At 44.6% G+C, this 17,795-nt stretch overlaps 2 protein-coding genes across 5 annotated transcripts; one reads left to right on the top strand and one right to left on the bottom strand.

Annotated features, from left to right (window-relative positions):
- The first annotated feature begins 533 nt into the window (after positions 1-533).
- lxn (latexin) lies at positions 534-10,645 on the top strand. 4 transcript variants are annotated; one of them, XM_079481594.1, is made up of 7 exons: positions 534-1,156; positions 7,432-7,581; positions 7,656-7,721; positions 8,143-8,323; positions 8,409-8,545; positions 8,613-8,675; positions 8,756-10,645. In XM_079481594.1, the coding sequence occupies exons 1-7, from the start codon at positions 1,004-1,006 to the stop codon at positions 8,900-8,902; spliced, it is 897 nt and encodes a 298-aa protein (XP_079337720.1). In that variant the 5' UTR covers positions 534-1,003; the 3' UTR covers positions 8,903-10,645. The 4 variants fall into 4 exon arrangements, with proteins under 4 accessions (XP_079337720.1, XP_079337722.1, XP_079337719.1 ...); XM_079481596.1 differs by having other exon boundaries at positions 549-1,013; positions 8,756-9,746; XM_079481593.1 differs by having other exon boundaries at positions 859-1,156; positions 8,143-8,327; positions 8,413-8,545; positions 8,756-9,746.
- On the bottom strand, positions 3,904-17,227 carry gfm1 (G elongation factor, mitochondrial 1). The gene is made up of 18 exons (XM_079481592.1): positions 17,085-17,227; positions 16,424-16,576; positions 16,224-16,356; positions 15,881-16,085; positions 14,060-14,176; positions 13,840-13,990; positions 13,603-13,757; positions 13,393-13,477; positions 13,185-13,322; positions 13,003-13,104; positions 12,873-12,929; positions 12,660-12,797; positions 10,316-10,398; positions 6,469-6,631; positions 6,240-6,384; positions 5,555-5,715; positions 4,776-4,829; positions 3,904-4,318 (listed from the first exon to the last, which is right to left on the bottom strand). Exons 1-18 carry the CDS (start codon positions 17,151-17,153, stop codon positions 4,187-4,189), a joined length of 2,241 nt encoding a protein of 746 aa, XP_079337718.1. The 5' UTR covers positions 17,154-17,227; the 3' UTR covers positions 3,904-4,186.
- Between the last annotated feature and the right edge of the window lie 568 nt (positions 17,228-17,795).

Genomic DNA, 17,795 nt, shown 5'->3' on the forward strand with positions numbered 1-17,795 from the left:
TGTCATCACAATAGTTTACATGTGGCTCTACAGCAGTGACAATAGAAAAACTCGCACAAATAGAGACGAATTAAAACGGGAAAACACTCACTTGGATACTAGGCCATGCTGCAGTTAAAGGGACAGCTCACACAAATTGTGTCAATTCTGTCATCACCTCCTCGCCTTCGAGTTGATCCAAATCTGACTACATTTCTTCAGGATGAACACAGAGAAAGATATGTGACAGACAGATCTCGCCCTCCATTGACTCCCATAGTAGGAAAAACTACAATGTTAGTCAAAAGTGCCCCAGAACTGTTTGCTGTCCCACATTCTTCAAAGTGTCTTCTTGTGCGATCAACAGAACAAAAACACAATGATCAAGTCAGTTGTCCTACTATTGGAGTCAAGATCTTTTTGGTTAGAAGCATTTTTCCCAATATCTCTCTCTGTGTTCAGTAGGAGTAAATGTAAAGGAGATGTGGAACAACTAGAGGGCGAGTAAATGAAGACAGGATTTTCATTTTTGGATGAACTGTCCCTTTAACGCCGCAGCATCGAACAGAGGAGACTGAACTCACTCGTTCTTTCTGAAGCATTCAATGAAAACATTCTCGGATATCTAGTTTTAAATCACTCACAACACTCATATACAAACTTTCTCAGCGATCACCACACAAACACACTCATAAGAGCACGACGCTGTATAACCGAACACAACGAGCACAGCATAACACCGACAGCAAGAACCTCCCTAACCCAATACAAAAATAGCTAAGATAAGCTAAGCTAAGCTGCTAACAACACATACCTCCTGTGTAGTCCCTATCGGGGACATTGGGGCGGGGCTTCGATCGTGACTCACGCCCCCGAGGCATTACCACCTGGTTATACTCTAGAAGAAAAGTAGCCGCTGATTGGTTAAATGGTTAATGCTCGTGACGCATTTCAGCAACTCGCAAGCATCGCTACATAAACAACAGAATTCTTCAGAGAAAGCTCATCTCTAGAAGTCATCGTGATGTGGAGCGGTAAGATGTTCAGTTTGGCTTTGTTGGTTTTCTCTCTGGTTCAGCTCAGTCCAGCTCTGCCGGTCGCTCAGAAACATCTGTTGTCCTGCTGCATCTCTGCAGATCCTGAGGACAACTGTCTCGACACAACTCAACCGGCTCAGGTAAAACTCCCTTCACAGACTAAAAACTAACTTGATTCTTAAAGTTAGATGCAAGGCTGGATGTCGTTGAGGCATGAGGACTTGATGCTGGAGGCCGTTGAGTTGTGAGGGGTTAACACTGAGGCATGAGGACTTGATGCTGGAGGCCGTTGAGTTGTGAGGGGTTAACACTGAGGCATGAGGACTTGATGCTGGAGGCCGTTGAGTTGTGAGGGGTTAACACTGAGGCATGAGGGGTTGATGCTTTAGGCCGTTGAGTTGTGAGGGGTTAACACTGAGGCATGAGGGGTTGATGCTGGAGGCCGTTGAGTTGTGAGGGGTTAACACTGAGGCATGAGGGGTTGATGCTTTAGGCCGTTGAGTTGTGAGGGGTTAACACTGAGGCATGAGGACTTGATGCTGGAGGCCGTTGAGTTGTGAGGGGTTAACACTGAGGCATGAGGGGTTGATGCTTTAGGCCGTTGAGTTGTGAGGGGTTAACACTGAGGCATGAGGGGTTGATGCTTTAGGCCGTTGAGTTGTGAGGGGTTAACACTGAGGCATGAGGACTTGATGCTGGAGGCCGTTGAGTTGTGAGGGGTTAACACTGAGGCATGAGGGGTTGATGCTTTAGGCCGTTGAGTTGTGAGGGGTTAACACTGAGGCATGAGGACTTGATGCTGGAGGCCGTTGAGTTGTGAGGGGTTAACACTGAGGCATGAGGGGTTGATGCTGGAGGCCGTTGAGTTGTGAGGGGTTAACACTGAGGCATGAGGGGTTGATGCTTTAGGCCGTTGAGTTGTGAGGGGTTAACACTGAGGCATGAGGGGTTGATGCTTTAGGCCGTTGAGTTGTGAGGGGTTAACACTGAGGCATGAGGGATTGATGCTTTAGGCCGTTGAGTTGTGAGGGGTTAACACTGAGGCATGAGGGGTTGATGCTTTAGGCCGTTGAGTTGTGAGGGGTTAACACTGAGGCATGAGGGGTTGATGCTTTAGGCCGTTGAGTTGTGAGGGGTTAACACTGAGGCATGAGGACTTGATGCTGGAGGCCGTTGAGTTGTGAGGGGTTAACACTGAGGCATGAGGGGTTGATGCTTTAGGCCGTTGAGTTGTGAGGGGTTAACACTGAGGCATGAGGGGTTGATGCTTTAGGCCGTTGAGTTGTGAGGGGTTAACACTGAGGCATGAGGACTTGATGCTGGAGGCCGTTGAGTTGTGAGGGGTTAACACTGAGGCATGAGGGGTTGATGCTTTAGGCCGTTGAGTTGTGAGGGGTTAACACTGAGGCATGAGGACTTGATGCTGGAGGCCGTTGAGTTGTGAGGGGTTAACACTGAGGCATGAGGGGTTGATGCTTTAGGCCGTTGAGTTGTGAGGGGTTAACACTGAGGCATGAGGACTTGATGCTGGAGGCCGTTGAGTTGTGAGGGGTTAACACTGAGGCATGAGGGGTTGATGCTTTAGGCCGTTGAGTTGTGAGGGGTTAACACTGAGGCATGAGGACTTGATGCTGGAGGCCGTTGAGTTGTGAGGGGTTAACACTGAGGCATGAGGGGTTGATGCTTTAGGTCGTTGAGTTGTGAGGGGTTAACACTGAGGCATGAGGACTTGATGCTGGAGGCCGTTGAGTTGTGAGGGGTTAACACTGAGGCATGAGGGGTTGATGCTTTAGGCCGTTGAGTTGTGAGGGGTTAACACTGAGGCATGAGGACTTGATGCTGGAGGCCGTTGAGTTGTGAGGGGTTAACACTGAGGCATGAGGGGTTGATGCTGGAGGCCGTTGAGTTGTGAGGGGTTAACACTGAGGCATGAGGACTTGATGCTGGAGGCCGTTGAGTTGTGAGGGGTTAACACTGAGGCATGAGGACTTGATGCTGGAGGCCGTTGAGTTGTGAGGGGTTAACACTGAGGCATGAGGGGTTGATGCTTTAGGCCGTTGAGTTGTGAGGGGTTAACACTGAGGCATGAGGGGTTGATGCTTTAGGCCGTTGAGTTGTGAGGGGTTAACACTGAGGCATGAGGACTTGATGCTGGAGGCCGTTGAGTTGTGAGGGGTTAACACTGAGGCATGAGGGGTTGATGCTGGAGGCCGTTGAGTTGTGAGGGGTTAACACTGAGGCATGAGGGGTTGATGCTTTAGGCCGTTGAGTTGTGAGGGGTTAACACTGAGGCATGAGGGGTTGATGCTGGAGGCCGTTGAGTTTTGAGGGGTTAACACTGAGGCATGAGGGGTTGATGCTTTAGGCCGTTGAGTTGTGAGGGGTTAACACTGAGGCATGAGGACTTGATGCTGGAGGCCGTTGAGTTGTGAGGGGTTAACACTGAGGCATGAGGGGTTGATGCTTTAGGCCGTTGAGTTGTGAGGGGTTAACACTGAGGCATGAGGGGTTGATGCTGGAGGCCGTTGAGTTTTGAGGGGTTAACACTGAGGCATGAGGGGTTGATGCTTTAGGCCGTTGAGTTGTGAGGGGTTAACACTGAGGCATGAGGACTTGATGCTTTAGGCCGTTGAGTTGTGAGGGGTTAACACTGAGGCATGAGGGGTTGATGCTTTAGGCTGCTGAGGTTTCAGGAGTCGATGCTGGAAGTGTCAATGCTGTAGGCCGCTGAGGCACGAGGGGTTGATGCTGGAGGCTGTGTTAAAAAGACACAAATAAACCAAGTATACTTGTATTGTATTTTTAGAAATGCATCCCATGCCGTTTCTTAGAACAATGTTTTTGTCAACTTGTCAGAGTGTACTATTGTGACATAAGTGTTTTTCAATAAAGGAAACCGTGTTTATTTAGTCTTCAGACAATTCAGTATTATTCTAGTAGTAGTACTTAAAAAAAAAAGTATCATTCACATTTCTTTCATTTTAAATATGCACATAGTTTTGACTTTTACTGTAATAATTACAACACTTGCTGTACAAATACATTTACAATACATTACAGAACTCAATCTTTTGAACAGATGAATTTACAAAAATGATTTGTAATAGCTCACTAACAGTAAATAAATTGGCATGATAAAAATGTTCTTGGATGGTGATAGATGTCATGGTTCAGTTCTTCCATTTGTTCTTCTTAGCGGGCAGCTGTCCAGTTGCCTCCAGGTATCTGTTAATGAGTTCCTCTTGTACTGATGGCAGACACGGTTGATATCTGCTGTAGTCCATAGTGTACTCGCCTTTACCCTGAACAACACCGATACAAAACACACTCAACATGAAAGATCATTTACAACCCATTTGATTTTCTCCAAGTGAATCTGATTGGTTCTAAGTGTCTTATTTTTTTAGGTTTCGAAGCATGGTAGCTGGTTTAAGCTGATCATGTGCTAGTTTAAGCTGGTTGGAACTGGTTTAAGCTGGTCCTAAACCAGCTCATGACAAGCTTAAACCAGCACAAACCAGCTACCATGCTTCAAATCTACTTAACAAGCATATGCTGTTTTTTTTAACAGGGAATGGTTAAAATACACACGTTTGTTATCAGTATGTTTGATAAAAGATATTCCTTTCTATTCTCTCATTAACACTATGCAAGCTTCTTTGACTGTGTTCATGGCAATGGACGATGATTTGATGGGATGTTACATTTGAAGTGGTTTCTATAACAGCAGTAAGTGTAAAGCTGCATGTGTTGTGTTACCTCTGTGCAGGAGCGCAGCTCTGTTGAGTATCCAAACATGTCATTCAGAGGAATCTAATGACACAAACAGACATTGATCAACACGTGACAGTCATATATGTGCGTTTGATATCAAAAATGACATTTCTATATGAATCTCACCAAAGCAAGTCTGTGTGTTAGATTACAACACACATCAGATCAGTTTGTGTTATTAGAGTGCTCTTGAATCCATTTTATGCACACGCCCTTCTGCATTCAATAGTCAGACAACTCTGATTGTTAGGGGTCAGCTGTGGCCTAATGGTTAGAGCGTTGGGCTTGTGATCAGAAGGTTGCCAGTTCTAAACTCAGTGCCAGCAGGTCATGACTGAAGGGCCCTTGAGCAAGGCGCCTTACCCCTGATTGACCAGCAGTAATGTGCCACTGTATAAAAACTACTTGTAAGTCGCTTTGGATAAAAGCGTCTGCCAAATGAATAAATGTAAATGTAGTGAACACTGGTGTTTTTCGCTCGATTGGTTCAAGATGCACATAGGATAACAGTCAACGACGTGAGTCAAATGATCCAAGCACCATGTCATACATCAACAATCAAAAAGGAGAGAAGCTATCAGTTTCAAACTGTATTCACAAATATAAACCTTGAGACTTGATCACAGAAGTCGCTTCACTGAAAAATGTTTTCTTGCTTAACCTATCAGTAAAAAAATCACTGCAGCGATATGAGAGCTGAGGTTTCAGCGGGAGTACGTCATCGCCTGATAGGATGTTGAAGTTAATGTGATGGTGTGACTCACATCAGCATACAGTGTGAAGTATCCTTCCGCCCCGTCCTGTCCTGTGATGACACCATGACGACGATTAACCCCGGCAATAACTGCCCCCTGGAATTCATTAGGGGCAACAATCTCCACGGACATCACTGGCTCCAAAATCACAACATTGGCTTTCTCCATCGCTGAAGAGACAGAAATCATAAAAAATAAGTGAGAGGAGTAAATCAGTGATTGTGATCTGGTCTCTTAAAGGGATGGTTCTGTTATCATTTATTCCCCCCCTGTGTTTCAAAACCAGTACATGATTCTTTCTTCAGACTTTTTAAGAAATGCAGGCGGTTCAATGGTTTTTTGCTTTGGTTACCAACGTTCTTTTGTGTTCTGCAGAAGAAAGAATTGCCACAGGTTTGAAATGATCAGAGAACAAATAAATGATGAAAGAGATCACATTTAAACCCAAGAAACCCTCAACTCATGCTTTTGATTTCATTTGAAAGAATCTTCATTCGGGGTGGCCGTGTAATCCGTTCAACACGTCATGTTGAAGTATAAATATGATGCCATTTGTCTTTAGATTGGCTCTATGAATTTGTTTAGTCTGCAATGACAGCAGCCACATGGCTCACATAAAGGACAATATCTGATGGTCAGTGCTGGTGTCAGAGGAGTTACAGAAGACGACAGGACGTCAACGGCATGCCCATACCCTGTTTGAGAGCGCCCTCTCCTGCACGAATGAAGGAGATTTCATTGGAATCCACCATGTGATTTGCACCATCTTCCAGCACGAAGCGCACTCCAGATATCTTGTGTCCCGTTAGAGGACCCTTCTCACACGCTTCTCTGAACCCCTGACGAACAAACACAGCCAGAGAGAGAGAGCGTGAGTGACATCAGGCACAAGCACACAAGCACATGTTTCAATGCACTCGTACCTTCTCCACAGCGGGGATAAACTGCTTGGGGACGTTAGTGCCGATGGTGCGGTCCTTAAACTCCAGTTTCGTGCAAGTGTCGGGATCCAGCGGTTCCAGAACCCCTGTCACTTTGCCGTACTGTCCGGAGCCTCCCGACTGCTTCTTATGTGTGAAGTCAAATCTACAACAACAACAATAATAATATTTTTAGTAAGGAATAATCCACTGCTAGCCGTCCGTTAAAGGATTTGAATGCACGTGGAGGCCAAGAACCACCCGACACAAAGTGCATTGAAATCTAGCCGTGGATTATCCCGTGGTCATGTTTACAGTGTAATTTGTGTCCAGACAGGTGAAAATAACAAGTGAATTGATTTCCGTCAGTTCATTTCAAACATCGATCAAACTGACTGGAAGTATCCGTGCATTAAAGAGACGAGGATGAGCAAAACTGATCTTGCAATTCAAACAAAGAAGATTTAAACCATGCTTAATATAAGTAAGGGAGGTTAATGTCATCTTTGCTCAAACACTACATGAGAACTGTTTTCGTTACTCCAGTCAGTGTAGGTGAACGCGTTGTGCAGTACGACAGCAAACTGTTGAAAGACTGTCAGCTGCTCCACGGAAAAGCGCTGCTGTCCCTTTAAGAGAGGGCGCGGTCCTGCGCACACGGGAAGTGTAGGAAACCACACGCGCACGGAAGGAGACCGGGAAGAGGAGTGTCGCGTTCACGCAGCGCTGCGCACACCGATCGGAGAACGACGGTCAAGTATCGCGCGAGCGATCGGAAGGCTGTGCTCACGCGATACTCTGACGTCACACGGCGATCTGTGAGCGCAGCGCCGCATGAAGTCGAACCGAACGCCTAGTGGGTTTGTTTCTACAGTGATGTCACGTTCACAGAGAGGGTCAAAGTCAAAAGCAACATCATTTTATTTCTCATCCGTCTGTATTCTGTGTTTCATCGGCGTCACACAGGCGGAAGTTGAAATGTCCACAGGAACTCTGGTACCCACTCATTTCCCGGCCCGTCGCGCGGCTCAAGTGGCTCTGCATTACATCAACACGCGGCACGGATCGCCCTTCAAAGTGTTCGGACTGCAGCAGGTGCACGAGGCTCGAGCCCAGGTGAGCTCCACGCGCTCACACGTGTGCTGTTCTGTACTGTACTCTGGGTTGCTCACACAGTTTTCTGCTGACAGGAAGTGGCGGCAGGAGGCAGGAAGTACTATCTGGACTTCTCTGTGGTCAACTGGGCCAGTGATGAGGTCTGTGTTCTGCCCTTTCATCACTGTTCGAATCTGCTTAAAAGGACAGTTCACCTGACAATTATTCTCTGGACACTTTCGGATGTATATGACTGACTGACCTGAACGCAAACACATATTTGACATAAATGGATGTGGATGATATTCTCTATATGACCAAACATCCCCTGACAGATAGTGAATATCACACAGTAAATGTTTTTATACATGTGCACCCGTGCACACGCCCCAGATCTTCAGTGTGTGTGTGTGTGTGTGTGTGTCAACACTTCATCCAACCACTAAAATGATGAAGTAAAAATAAAAAACTGAACTAGAACTGAAACAAGCCTCATTTAAACCTGCATGTAAAAATAGCTATAATGAACATGGAGAACGATATTTGGTGTGCTCTTCATACATGTGTTGTTGGATGTGTCAGGGTTCAGCGGCGTTCAGATGTACGGCAGAGGTTTTCTTCCCACGGCAAGACGAGACGGCCGCACCCGAGGTTCAGTGCAGCTGTGAGGCTCTACAGCACATCAACTGCTCGGCTGAAGAAACGGCTTTCTACCACAAGTACAGAGAGGCCGAGCACGCCGTCACTGCACACGACATTCCAGGCACGTTTATTCCCAAACACAGAGCGATCGCCACCTCGTGCCGTGAGCTTCACGTGCACCTCTCTCTCTCTCTCTCTCTCCTCAGACAGCTACGGAAACATGACTGAAGACATGAAGCCCTTTTGGCATCTGGCTCGCGTGGCCGCGTCCTTCATCATGCTGAGCGAGTCCACCGAGAACACAGAGTACAACATGGCACAGGTGGCCAGCGTCGCACAACAGGTGAGCTGCATCACATGCGGTGCGCACACTGATCGGCCCGTGTGACCTTTAACCCGATGTATTGCAGGCGACCCTTGAGGACCAGCTGATGTTGAAATATCACGTTCTGCTTCACGACATGCCCTCACAGGTAACACATCCATCACAACATTACAGTGCGTCAGTGGTTTTAATAAACAGGCTTTGGTGACTGATGTGCTTGTGTTTTAGGAGATCATTCATTGGAAGCTGTCGATGTCCTGGTCTCCAGATGAAGGAGTCAGGGTGATGGAGACTGAATGGCAGCCCAAATGCCCTCACGCCACGCCGCCCAACAGCACTGAACCCGTGTCGTCATCATCATCCGCTTTAAACTGATCTGAAAAGTGTGTGTGTTCTAAAAAGATGTAGCTCGGTGTGAGCGTGTGTGCTTGTGTTTGGATTCACAGGCGGTTTAACACTTTCTTATCATCATGTGACCATGCACTTAACTCCATTATCTTATGGTAACCTGGATTCTAAATTCTTTTTCACTTCCGTGCTCAACACTTGAAAAATAAACAACACACAATGTTTTCATGATCTAATGACCCAGTCTCTGTGCTTTTACCATTGTTTTTGAGCCCTGTGTTAATTCTTACCCTACCTCTCTGGGCCCATATTCACAAAACCTTTGTCTTACCACTCAGTTTTCCTAAACAGCAGACAAAGTGTTTAGTTAAGTTTCCTCTTAAAACCGCTGCTGAGAGCAGCAAGACATCTTTAGCTCAGAGAAAGGGCGGGCTTGACCTCAGCAAGCTTATTGACTATGACCACAGTGATTGGCTGATAAGAGGAAGGGTCTCTGTCAGTCATTAAATCACAGCAATATTATAGCATGAGAAAAAATTCAGACAGTCTAACATTTTCTGAATTTAAATCATCTATAAATGACATATTTGAATTAAGATCTTAAAATAAAAATATGCTACGTTACTAAGAGTTAATTTGCAATTTTATTATGCATTCCAATTAATATAAATGGTACTGCAGTTGGGTTTTTCATGAAGTTACAATAACAAAAAGACATATTAAAGCCTACGTGATGCTTAATATTGTTAAATATGGAGTTGTCTGTCTTTGCAAATAAACTATATGTTCATATAAAGTATATACATGTTCCGCTAATTGTCACAGAAACAGGTAGCAGATGTTAAGCTGCATCAGGTTCCATTAAACCATCAAAATAGGAGGTGTAAGATCTTTTTTTGCTCAATGTTTTTTTACTAGAGCATTGCCACGATATATTTTGTTCTAATATACAAAAAGCATAGAAATACTAATATAATTAAGTTGTTATGAAATCTTTCTAAACTGTTTGGGTTTCAAGGCAGACTGCCGGTGTGACAGCCATTTTAAGATTGTTGCGAGTTGGTCTTAAGGTCTTTGCCCATGTACTGAAATTTCATATAAATCTTTTTGTATTTGGCTCTTGTCTGTACGGTGTCAGAATTGTCAAAACGCCTCACAAAATGCTTGCTACGGATGCCAAAAACGCAGAAAATCAAACCAAAGAAAATATATGAGGCAGTGTGTGAATGTGACACAACGTGAGGTGGTATTTCGTTTTTACCGTGAGGAAGCTTCGGACACACATTTCGGACTGAATGTGCTAGGACTGACAAACCCATTATTTTGAAGTGTTTCTCCTAAATCGACAAGTTAGGCCCTAAGATGTTTGTGGATCTTTTTGGTTGGTTTCATGTACGTTACCTCGCACAAAGGCACAACATATGTGTGTGTGAGACTTACGTCACAGCATTGGTTACTGTCTCTCTGAAAGCCACCTTCGGTTTCCCCATCACACACGGACAGTTATATTCTCTCTCCATCCTCTACAACACAACAGCAGAACACCATCACCATGTTAGTGACTTCTGTTAGGATCTTACACGCACACACGGGGGGGGGGGGCTGCTAGAATTTGATAGTCTTATTTCATTAACACTGCATATAGGAATTTATTGTGTGTCTGATATTTGACCTGTGTTTTGAATTCCATAACCTTTTATGTTTTACTTATAGTCAATGTTTTCTTGTACAGCTGCTTTGTAACAATAAAAATTGTAAAAAGCGCTATATAAATAAAGCTGACTTGACTTGACACACACATCACAACGCTCAGTTCAGAACTCATCAGATCGAAATGAGAAATTCAGTGGATCACATGTGTTAGGTATAAGAGATATAAACATAAAGCTTCTGACCGTTTTCCCGGTGCAATTTTTAATTACTGAACAGATTATTAACGATGACGTTACTGCACTCGAGAAACCCGGCAAAGTCTCACACTTCCACGTAAATGATGTTTTCCGTATAGCCGGTTCATTACTAGGCATGTAAACACGTGAAAACAGGTTTCTTTTTAAGTTTCTTTTGTATGTTTATATATCTTCTCATGTCCGCAGTACCTGCATGTGCAATAATAGTTCTGCATTTTGACGTTTCTACATTGCATGATTCGAGAGCGACGGAAAACACTTCACCGGACAGGATTTGTCCTTTATGTCAGGTGCATGTGCGGACAGCTATTTAGTGTTGCATTTCCTCCAATGGCAGTGGCAAACCTTATAGATCCTCTTTGGCCTTTCCCATTGAGTGCTAGTGTTTGCAGTGTTCAACACACACCGCACGTTTGTCTGTTTACTTCTATCACAGCGATTGCAAGTTTTCACTACTGTGAGCTGCCAGTGTTAATCTTTACATTTATTCAATACACCAGGAATTTGTACAAGTGGATTTTGGATTAAAGATAATAAAACTTCTTAACTTTTCACTGTTCCTGTCACAAAAGAAAAGAATAATGAATAAACCCTTTAATGTGCCAAAAACCAGAGGTACGTATTGAACTGTGGGTGAGCTGTATCAATTTAGTTTTAGTCTATTAGTCTTTCTTAATACATTTATTGTAAGTTTAACAAACTTTATTATTGAAAGGGACAACCCAAGCACAAATCCCTCCACTAACTGTCACAATCTGCTGCCGGATCATTATTTATAAGTAAGGATTATTCTTCTTTCTTTGCCATTGACTCTTATAAGCACTTTATTCGGGTGCTGTCCGTCACTTCTGTGCAACACTTTGAGTTCACATACAGAATATAATGTTTTAAATCAAAATGCATCTCATCATAGAGCGCATAGCGGCAGAGATGGCCCATCAAAGGGGGTTGCCGAAATGTTTTTAAGCATTTTATTAAGATGACAATTTCTGACAGTTTCAATGATCGGCCCTCGGGGCCTCCCTCAAAGGCAGGGCCCCAGACAACTTTCTGCCTTGCCTGCCCCTCTGAGAGAGACGATTCAGAAACCGACGGGTTTGACTTCATTACGCTTCACAGAACGATCGGAATATGACATCAATGTTCTGTGAGAGTGATTCAAAAGCATATGAAGCAGTCTTTCCCACGATGCTTTTTAATGCAGTTTGGTCTGCGCAACACCGAACACACTTACGTTTGCAGACACAGGGAGTGCACAAGCTCTTTTTCCTGCAGTTATCACAAGCGTGCCTATTTAACCCCGCACGTTATAAAAAACGATCACATGCACACATTAACTAGAACAAGAGGAGAGCGAGAGGAGGCGCACGCCCATCAATGCGCTTGTTCCGCTGTACAAGTGTGTTTGTTTATTTACAGCATTTGGGTGATGAATGTTATATAAAAGGTGGATATAACGCTGGATTTGCAGATGGTTTGTAGCTGATAGATGGCGCGGTCCCGGCCCTGAAAATGCCGGAAATGAACCGTACACTGTAAGTGTTTTGTTGCCAATCGGAGCGTATGGGCATAATTTGAACAAAACGAACGTAAAGTGAATAAATAATTGTGCAGGGATAATGCGATGATGTATTCTGTGCTCCACCCTCCAGGAGCTCGTCTGTGTTCTGAAATAATCCTACAGCTGTATCTGTCTATTATAAATGTGATCAAACTAAAGACGCAAAGTATGCTATATAGGTACTCGAGATGAATATGAGATTGGCAGAACTTGCGTGTGTTACATCCGCTTTAAGAAAAATAACCACTTTTCAATTTTGCGTGACGAGGTGCGTCTGGTGAAGTGTTTCATCAGTGAAGTGTGTTGTGTGTACCTGCGAGTAGATCTCCAGGTGTAGTTCTCCCATGCCAGAGATGATGGTTTCTTGACTCTCAGGGTCATACTGAACTCTGAAGGTGGGATCTTCTCTGGTGAAACGATTGATTCCCTTCGAGAACTTATCTGTGTCATTCTGATGGAAGATCACCCGTGACTGGATATCCAACCGTACACAAACAAAACAACGACATGTGACATGCTTCAGTACCTTGTTAGAAGGTCTCATGGCCATGGAGATGACAGGATCGGGAATATGAATGGATTCCTGTGAATAAACACCATCCTCTTCATCATTATTTGTGTTATAATCAGAGTGTGTGTGTGTATTCATCATGTACCATGGAGAGGTTGGCGTTACTGCGGGCAGTGAAAGTATCTCCACTGGCACAGTCAATGCCAAACAGAGCACAGATATCTCCAGCGTACACCTCCTCGACATCCTGAAGAACAACACCACAGTTCACATTCGATCGCTGATGGCATCAACACAACAGCGCAACTCTTCAGCATGAACACAAACCTCCATCTGATCGGCGTGAAGTCTCACCAGCCTCTGAACTCTGACCCTTTTACCCGTGCGGGTGTTGTAGATATATTCCGTTTTCTTCAAACAGCCCTGATACACCCGCACGTACGTCAACTGACCGAATCGACCCGCCTGAACGCAAAGAAAGAAAGTCAAGGTGCAATTGAGGAGAACAAAAACATTCGTACAGTCTGGAACTCACCTCCAGTTTAAAAGCCAAACCCACAAATGATTGCGTAGCGTCTCTGGCCGCATCCATCTGAATTTTTGTGCCATCATTTGTCTCCCTGTATGAGAGATGTATGCGTTCACATCCGTACTCACACAGATGAGGCGGAACACGTAACAGAAGCATTCTTCCGATTTCATTTTGTATGTTTGTGATATAATGGCGGACGCGCTGTGTACTCACTGGTTGTTGAGAATGGCGTAGTTCTTCACCTCGCTGGGGTCGGGCAGATATTCCAGCACAGCGTCCAGCAGAGGCTGAACTCCTTTATTCTTCAGAGCACTGCCCACCAGCACAGGACTGAACGCTTGCTGGATGGTCGCCCGCCGTACAGCCGCCTGAACACATGCAGGCAGAGAAACAGTCAACGACACGGACCGACAGCGTACACGCAATGTCTACTCGGACTCAAGCTCGCACCTTCAGCTCGTCCGCGCTGGGAACCTTCTCTTCCAGAAACATCTCTCCAAGCTTTTCATCTGCATTAGATACACACTCCACCAGTTCCTGACGCCTGTCCGCCGCCTCCGCTCGCATGTCCGCCGGGATCTCATCGAAGCGAATGCTCTGACTTCACAAGACAAAGATGTTACAACCTCGTGTTCACCAACCGCCATTCTGAAGAGTTGCGACGCTTTACCCGAAAGGGCCTTCAAAGAAGATGCTCCGCTCCTGGATCAGATCCACAATCCCGCGCAGGTTTGCCTCCAGACCGATGGGAATATTCACAAAGGCGGCGTTATGATTGAGTTTAGTCCTGCGCAACACAAAAGGAAACACACATGAGTTTATAATTCAGTTCACAGTCCTAAGACTTAAATCATGGAGTGCTTTTGCCTAGTAGTATAAATCCCGGCGAGCTTTTGCGTCACCAGTGTCGGCAGACTCATTTCCGGTCGTATAACACTAAGGAGTTGTTTTGGCTTAACAAAGTCCTCAGCAATGTAAAGAGGATCTGTCATATCGCTGATACAGTGGTGGCAGATATGGTGGAAAAGCTCTCACGCTTTCTAAAACATAGAGCGCATACACACACAGAGTGTTTAATATCTGAGCTCTTCGATCAGTCAAAGTACTTGTCGTCATTTTTCTGGCAACACTATATTTTATTGTGGAGCTTTGATGAAAGTTGCCGTGTTGAACAAAGTCTAACCCATCTCATGTGATCAACAAACCTTCAGTCATTCGACAAACTTTTGTTTATTTTACTTTCGTCAGGCACCTCATTGCTTCCTACATTTACATGACTCTACACTTACTTCACTATGTTCACCAGTGTTAAGTCTGAGGTAAAGTTAAAGTTCAGGCTGCCTGTGGTTTTACTTCGCGTCAGGTCCTGATCACACTGTCGGTTTATTCTTGTGATAACTCTTTCTGTACATTATCCCTCTTACTTACCTCAAAAGTAAGTTATTGAACAAGAAATATTGATTTCACATATTTTATCAGCTCATTTTTAAAAGGTGCAGATCTTCAGTGAGGATGACCCGTTAACTTTCGTTATACAGCCTTTGTTTTTAAAGTCCCAGTGAAATAACACATTACAAAGCCAAGATTCTTGTAAATAGTTTATCAATGTGGGTCATTCTCTTTTTTAAACTGGTGTCCGGTTATAATCTGAAAATGCACTTCCTTCCTGTGATGACTATCCATCTTAAATGACGTATGTTAGATGGCATGGGCGGAGCATCGGTTAACTCCTCCCCTTCGACTGTCAGTCTGCTGATTCATATTCATTGTTTTATTGTCCTCGAAGAGGACCTTTGTTTTCAGACTGTACCTGTGCTGTAATACACACAATACACACATCTGCCAGTTCCATTTCAAAATGCAACGGCTGTTTTTATACATCCAATCAAATCGCGGAAAAAGACAAAAGCCACGCCCACTATCTTTTTCATTAGAAATTCCATTTCACTCGGAAATGCATCAAAATCCAGATGGAAAAACGATTGCAACTTCCGGTTCAACGTTCACCCAAAAATTAAAATTCTCAATTTCTAGTCGTTTCAAATCTTTTGGTTGAACACAGAGAAAGATATTTGGACGAATGCTTGTAACCAAACAGTTCTTGGACCCCATTGACTCCCACAGTAGTAGAAAATACAATGGTGTCAGAGGTGCCCCAGAACTGTTTGTCCTACATTCTTCAAAATATCATCTTTTGTGTTCAACAGAACACTGAGAACTATGGTGGTCAATGGGTGTGGAGATCTGTTTGGTTATAAGCATTCTTCAAAATATTTTTCTCTTTGTTCATCAGAAATGACATGTTCGTGTAATATCACACTGTTCCAGTCAAAATGATTTCCTGCATCCTGGTTACCATGTGTTATTAGGTTTGAGCAGTTGTTATCTGGGAATATCAGACTTTGGATTGATTAGATTTAGTCTTTAATCTTATTTCACTTTACTAAAGCAAGATTTCCCTTCCAGTTATCACTGTGTGTGTGTGTGTGACCTGAGCTGCTGCAGGGCTCGGCTGGGATTGGCACCCATGCGGTCCAGTTTATTGATGAAGGTGAGGAAGGGCACTCCGTAGCGTTTCATCTGTCGGTTCACAGTCATGGTTTGACACTGCACACCTCCGACGGCACACAGAACCAGCACGGCTCCGTCCAGCACACGCAGAGCTCGCTCCACTTCGATGGTGAAGTCCACGTGACCTGAGGAACACCACACCACCGGCATCACAAATGCTACATCAGAGTCACGTGACCTCATCTCTTATATACGTATAGAAAATGAGTAGTGAACAACAGTCAGCGTGTTGTGTAATGCAAGATTGATCAGTGAATACACACCTGGTGTGTCGATGATGTTAATGTTGTGATGTTTCCACATGGTGAATGTGGCGGCAGACTGGATGGTGATTCCTCTCTGTCTCTCCAGCTCCATAGAGTCCATGATAGCGCCCACCCCGTCTTTCCCTTTCACCTGACAACACACACTTTTATTACCGTGTTGATCTCGTAGGCCTGACCACCACAACCACCTCGCTCACCTCGTGCATCTCGGTTATCCGGCCTGTGTAGTAGAGGACTCTCTCTGTCAGCGTGGTCTTCCCCGAGTCAATGTGAGCCGAGACCCCGATGTTCCGGATCCGCTCGTTCGGAGTGACGCCATTTGAACACGACCGACAGCTGCTGACCAGCACCTGGCACCACATGATGGAGACAGAACATGACTGATATAACGATGCTGTCAGACCACATGTAACCCATCACACCACAACGACCAGGGTCTAAAAATCACATCCACGGGAAACTGTAATCCTGCAGTGAATGAGCGGAGAGATAAAGCATGCAGGGCCTTCTGTGCCATCAAACGTCACTGTCCATTATGTGAAGTGTGGGGTCCAAGATCTTTGCATGCAGAACTCTGTGAGAACATCTCACAAAAGCACCGACACACAACAAACAAAGCAGAACTAGACTGAAGATCTAAAACACAGTGATTCGCCCTGAAACACCAAGAGATGAATGTGACGCTGGTCCAGAGCTTCAGTCCCACCAACACTGACAACATCACACTCAACACTACTGAAACACAATTACGTCACTCGTTAGAAAAGTACTGCAGTGTGTGTGTGTGTGTGTGTGTAGATAGATGGGAAGAGAGAGAGAAGAACATGATGCTGATGATGTGAGACAGTGCGCTCGCACCTGTGTAAGCGCGATGTTTGTCGGTTTGTGTATTCGAGTTAAAGCTGATGTCGCTCTCAGGAGACTCATTCTGACAGATCCAACTACACACGAGCTGAATGTCACACGCTCTGACCGGTTGTATGGGAGAAACTACTTCCGCTTCAACAGCAAGCCGCGAGGGACATTCGAAGCACACGCGTGAGAAACGCGATTTTCTTTACGTCACCTTGTTCTCGTCCATCAACATTCCTTCACTCATTAACTGAATTAGTTTTCGATGATGTTTAATTGAATTAGTCTGGTACAAACGAGTACATTTTCATGTATTATATTTGGGTTTTTTGTAACGCTTGAGTTAACATCAATCAATCCACTTTGAAAATGACGGTCAAGCCAGCCCTCACTTTGTTTTATGTGCGCGCATATATGAGAGATTGCGGTAAGAGCACGGTAGGACAAATTTCAAAATAAAAGCGGTTTCCCACTCTATCACTTGATAGTGTCTTACAGGTTGCAAGTGATGTTGCTAGTGATGCTGTTGCACCGAGCAATGTTAAATGTTAAAGGGTTGATATGCAGTTTTTAAAATCTTCTGGGTGATTTCTAGTTCGTTGTTAAGGTATTTTGGTGATTACAAGGGTTTTGCTATGCAGTTTGTGTGGCGTTCTGGGTGGTTGCTAGGCCGTTCCTATGGCATTCCGGTGGTTGGTATTGTTATTTTTTGTTATA

Source organism: Barbatula barbatula, assembly GCF_947034865.1.
Source record: "Barbatula barbatula genome assembly, chromosome: 19".
In the NCBI taxonomy this organism is placed as follows: domain Eukaryota; kingdom Metazoa; phylum Chordata; class Actinopteri; order Cypriniformes; family Nemacheilidae; genus Barbatula; species Barbatula barbatula.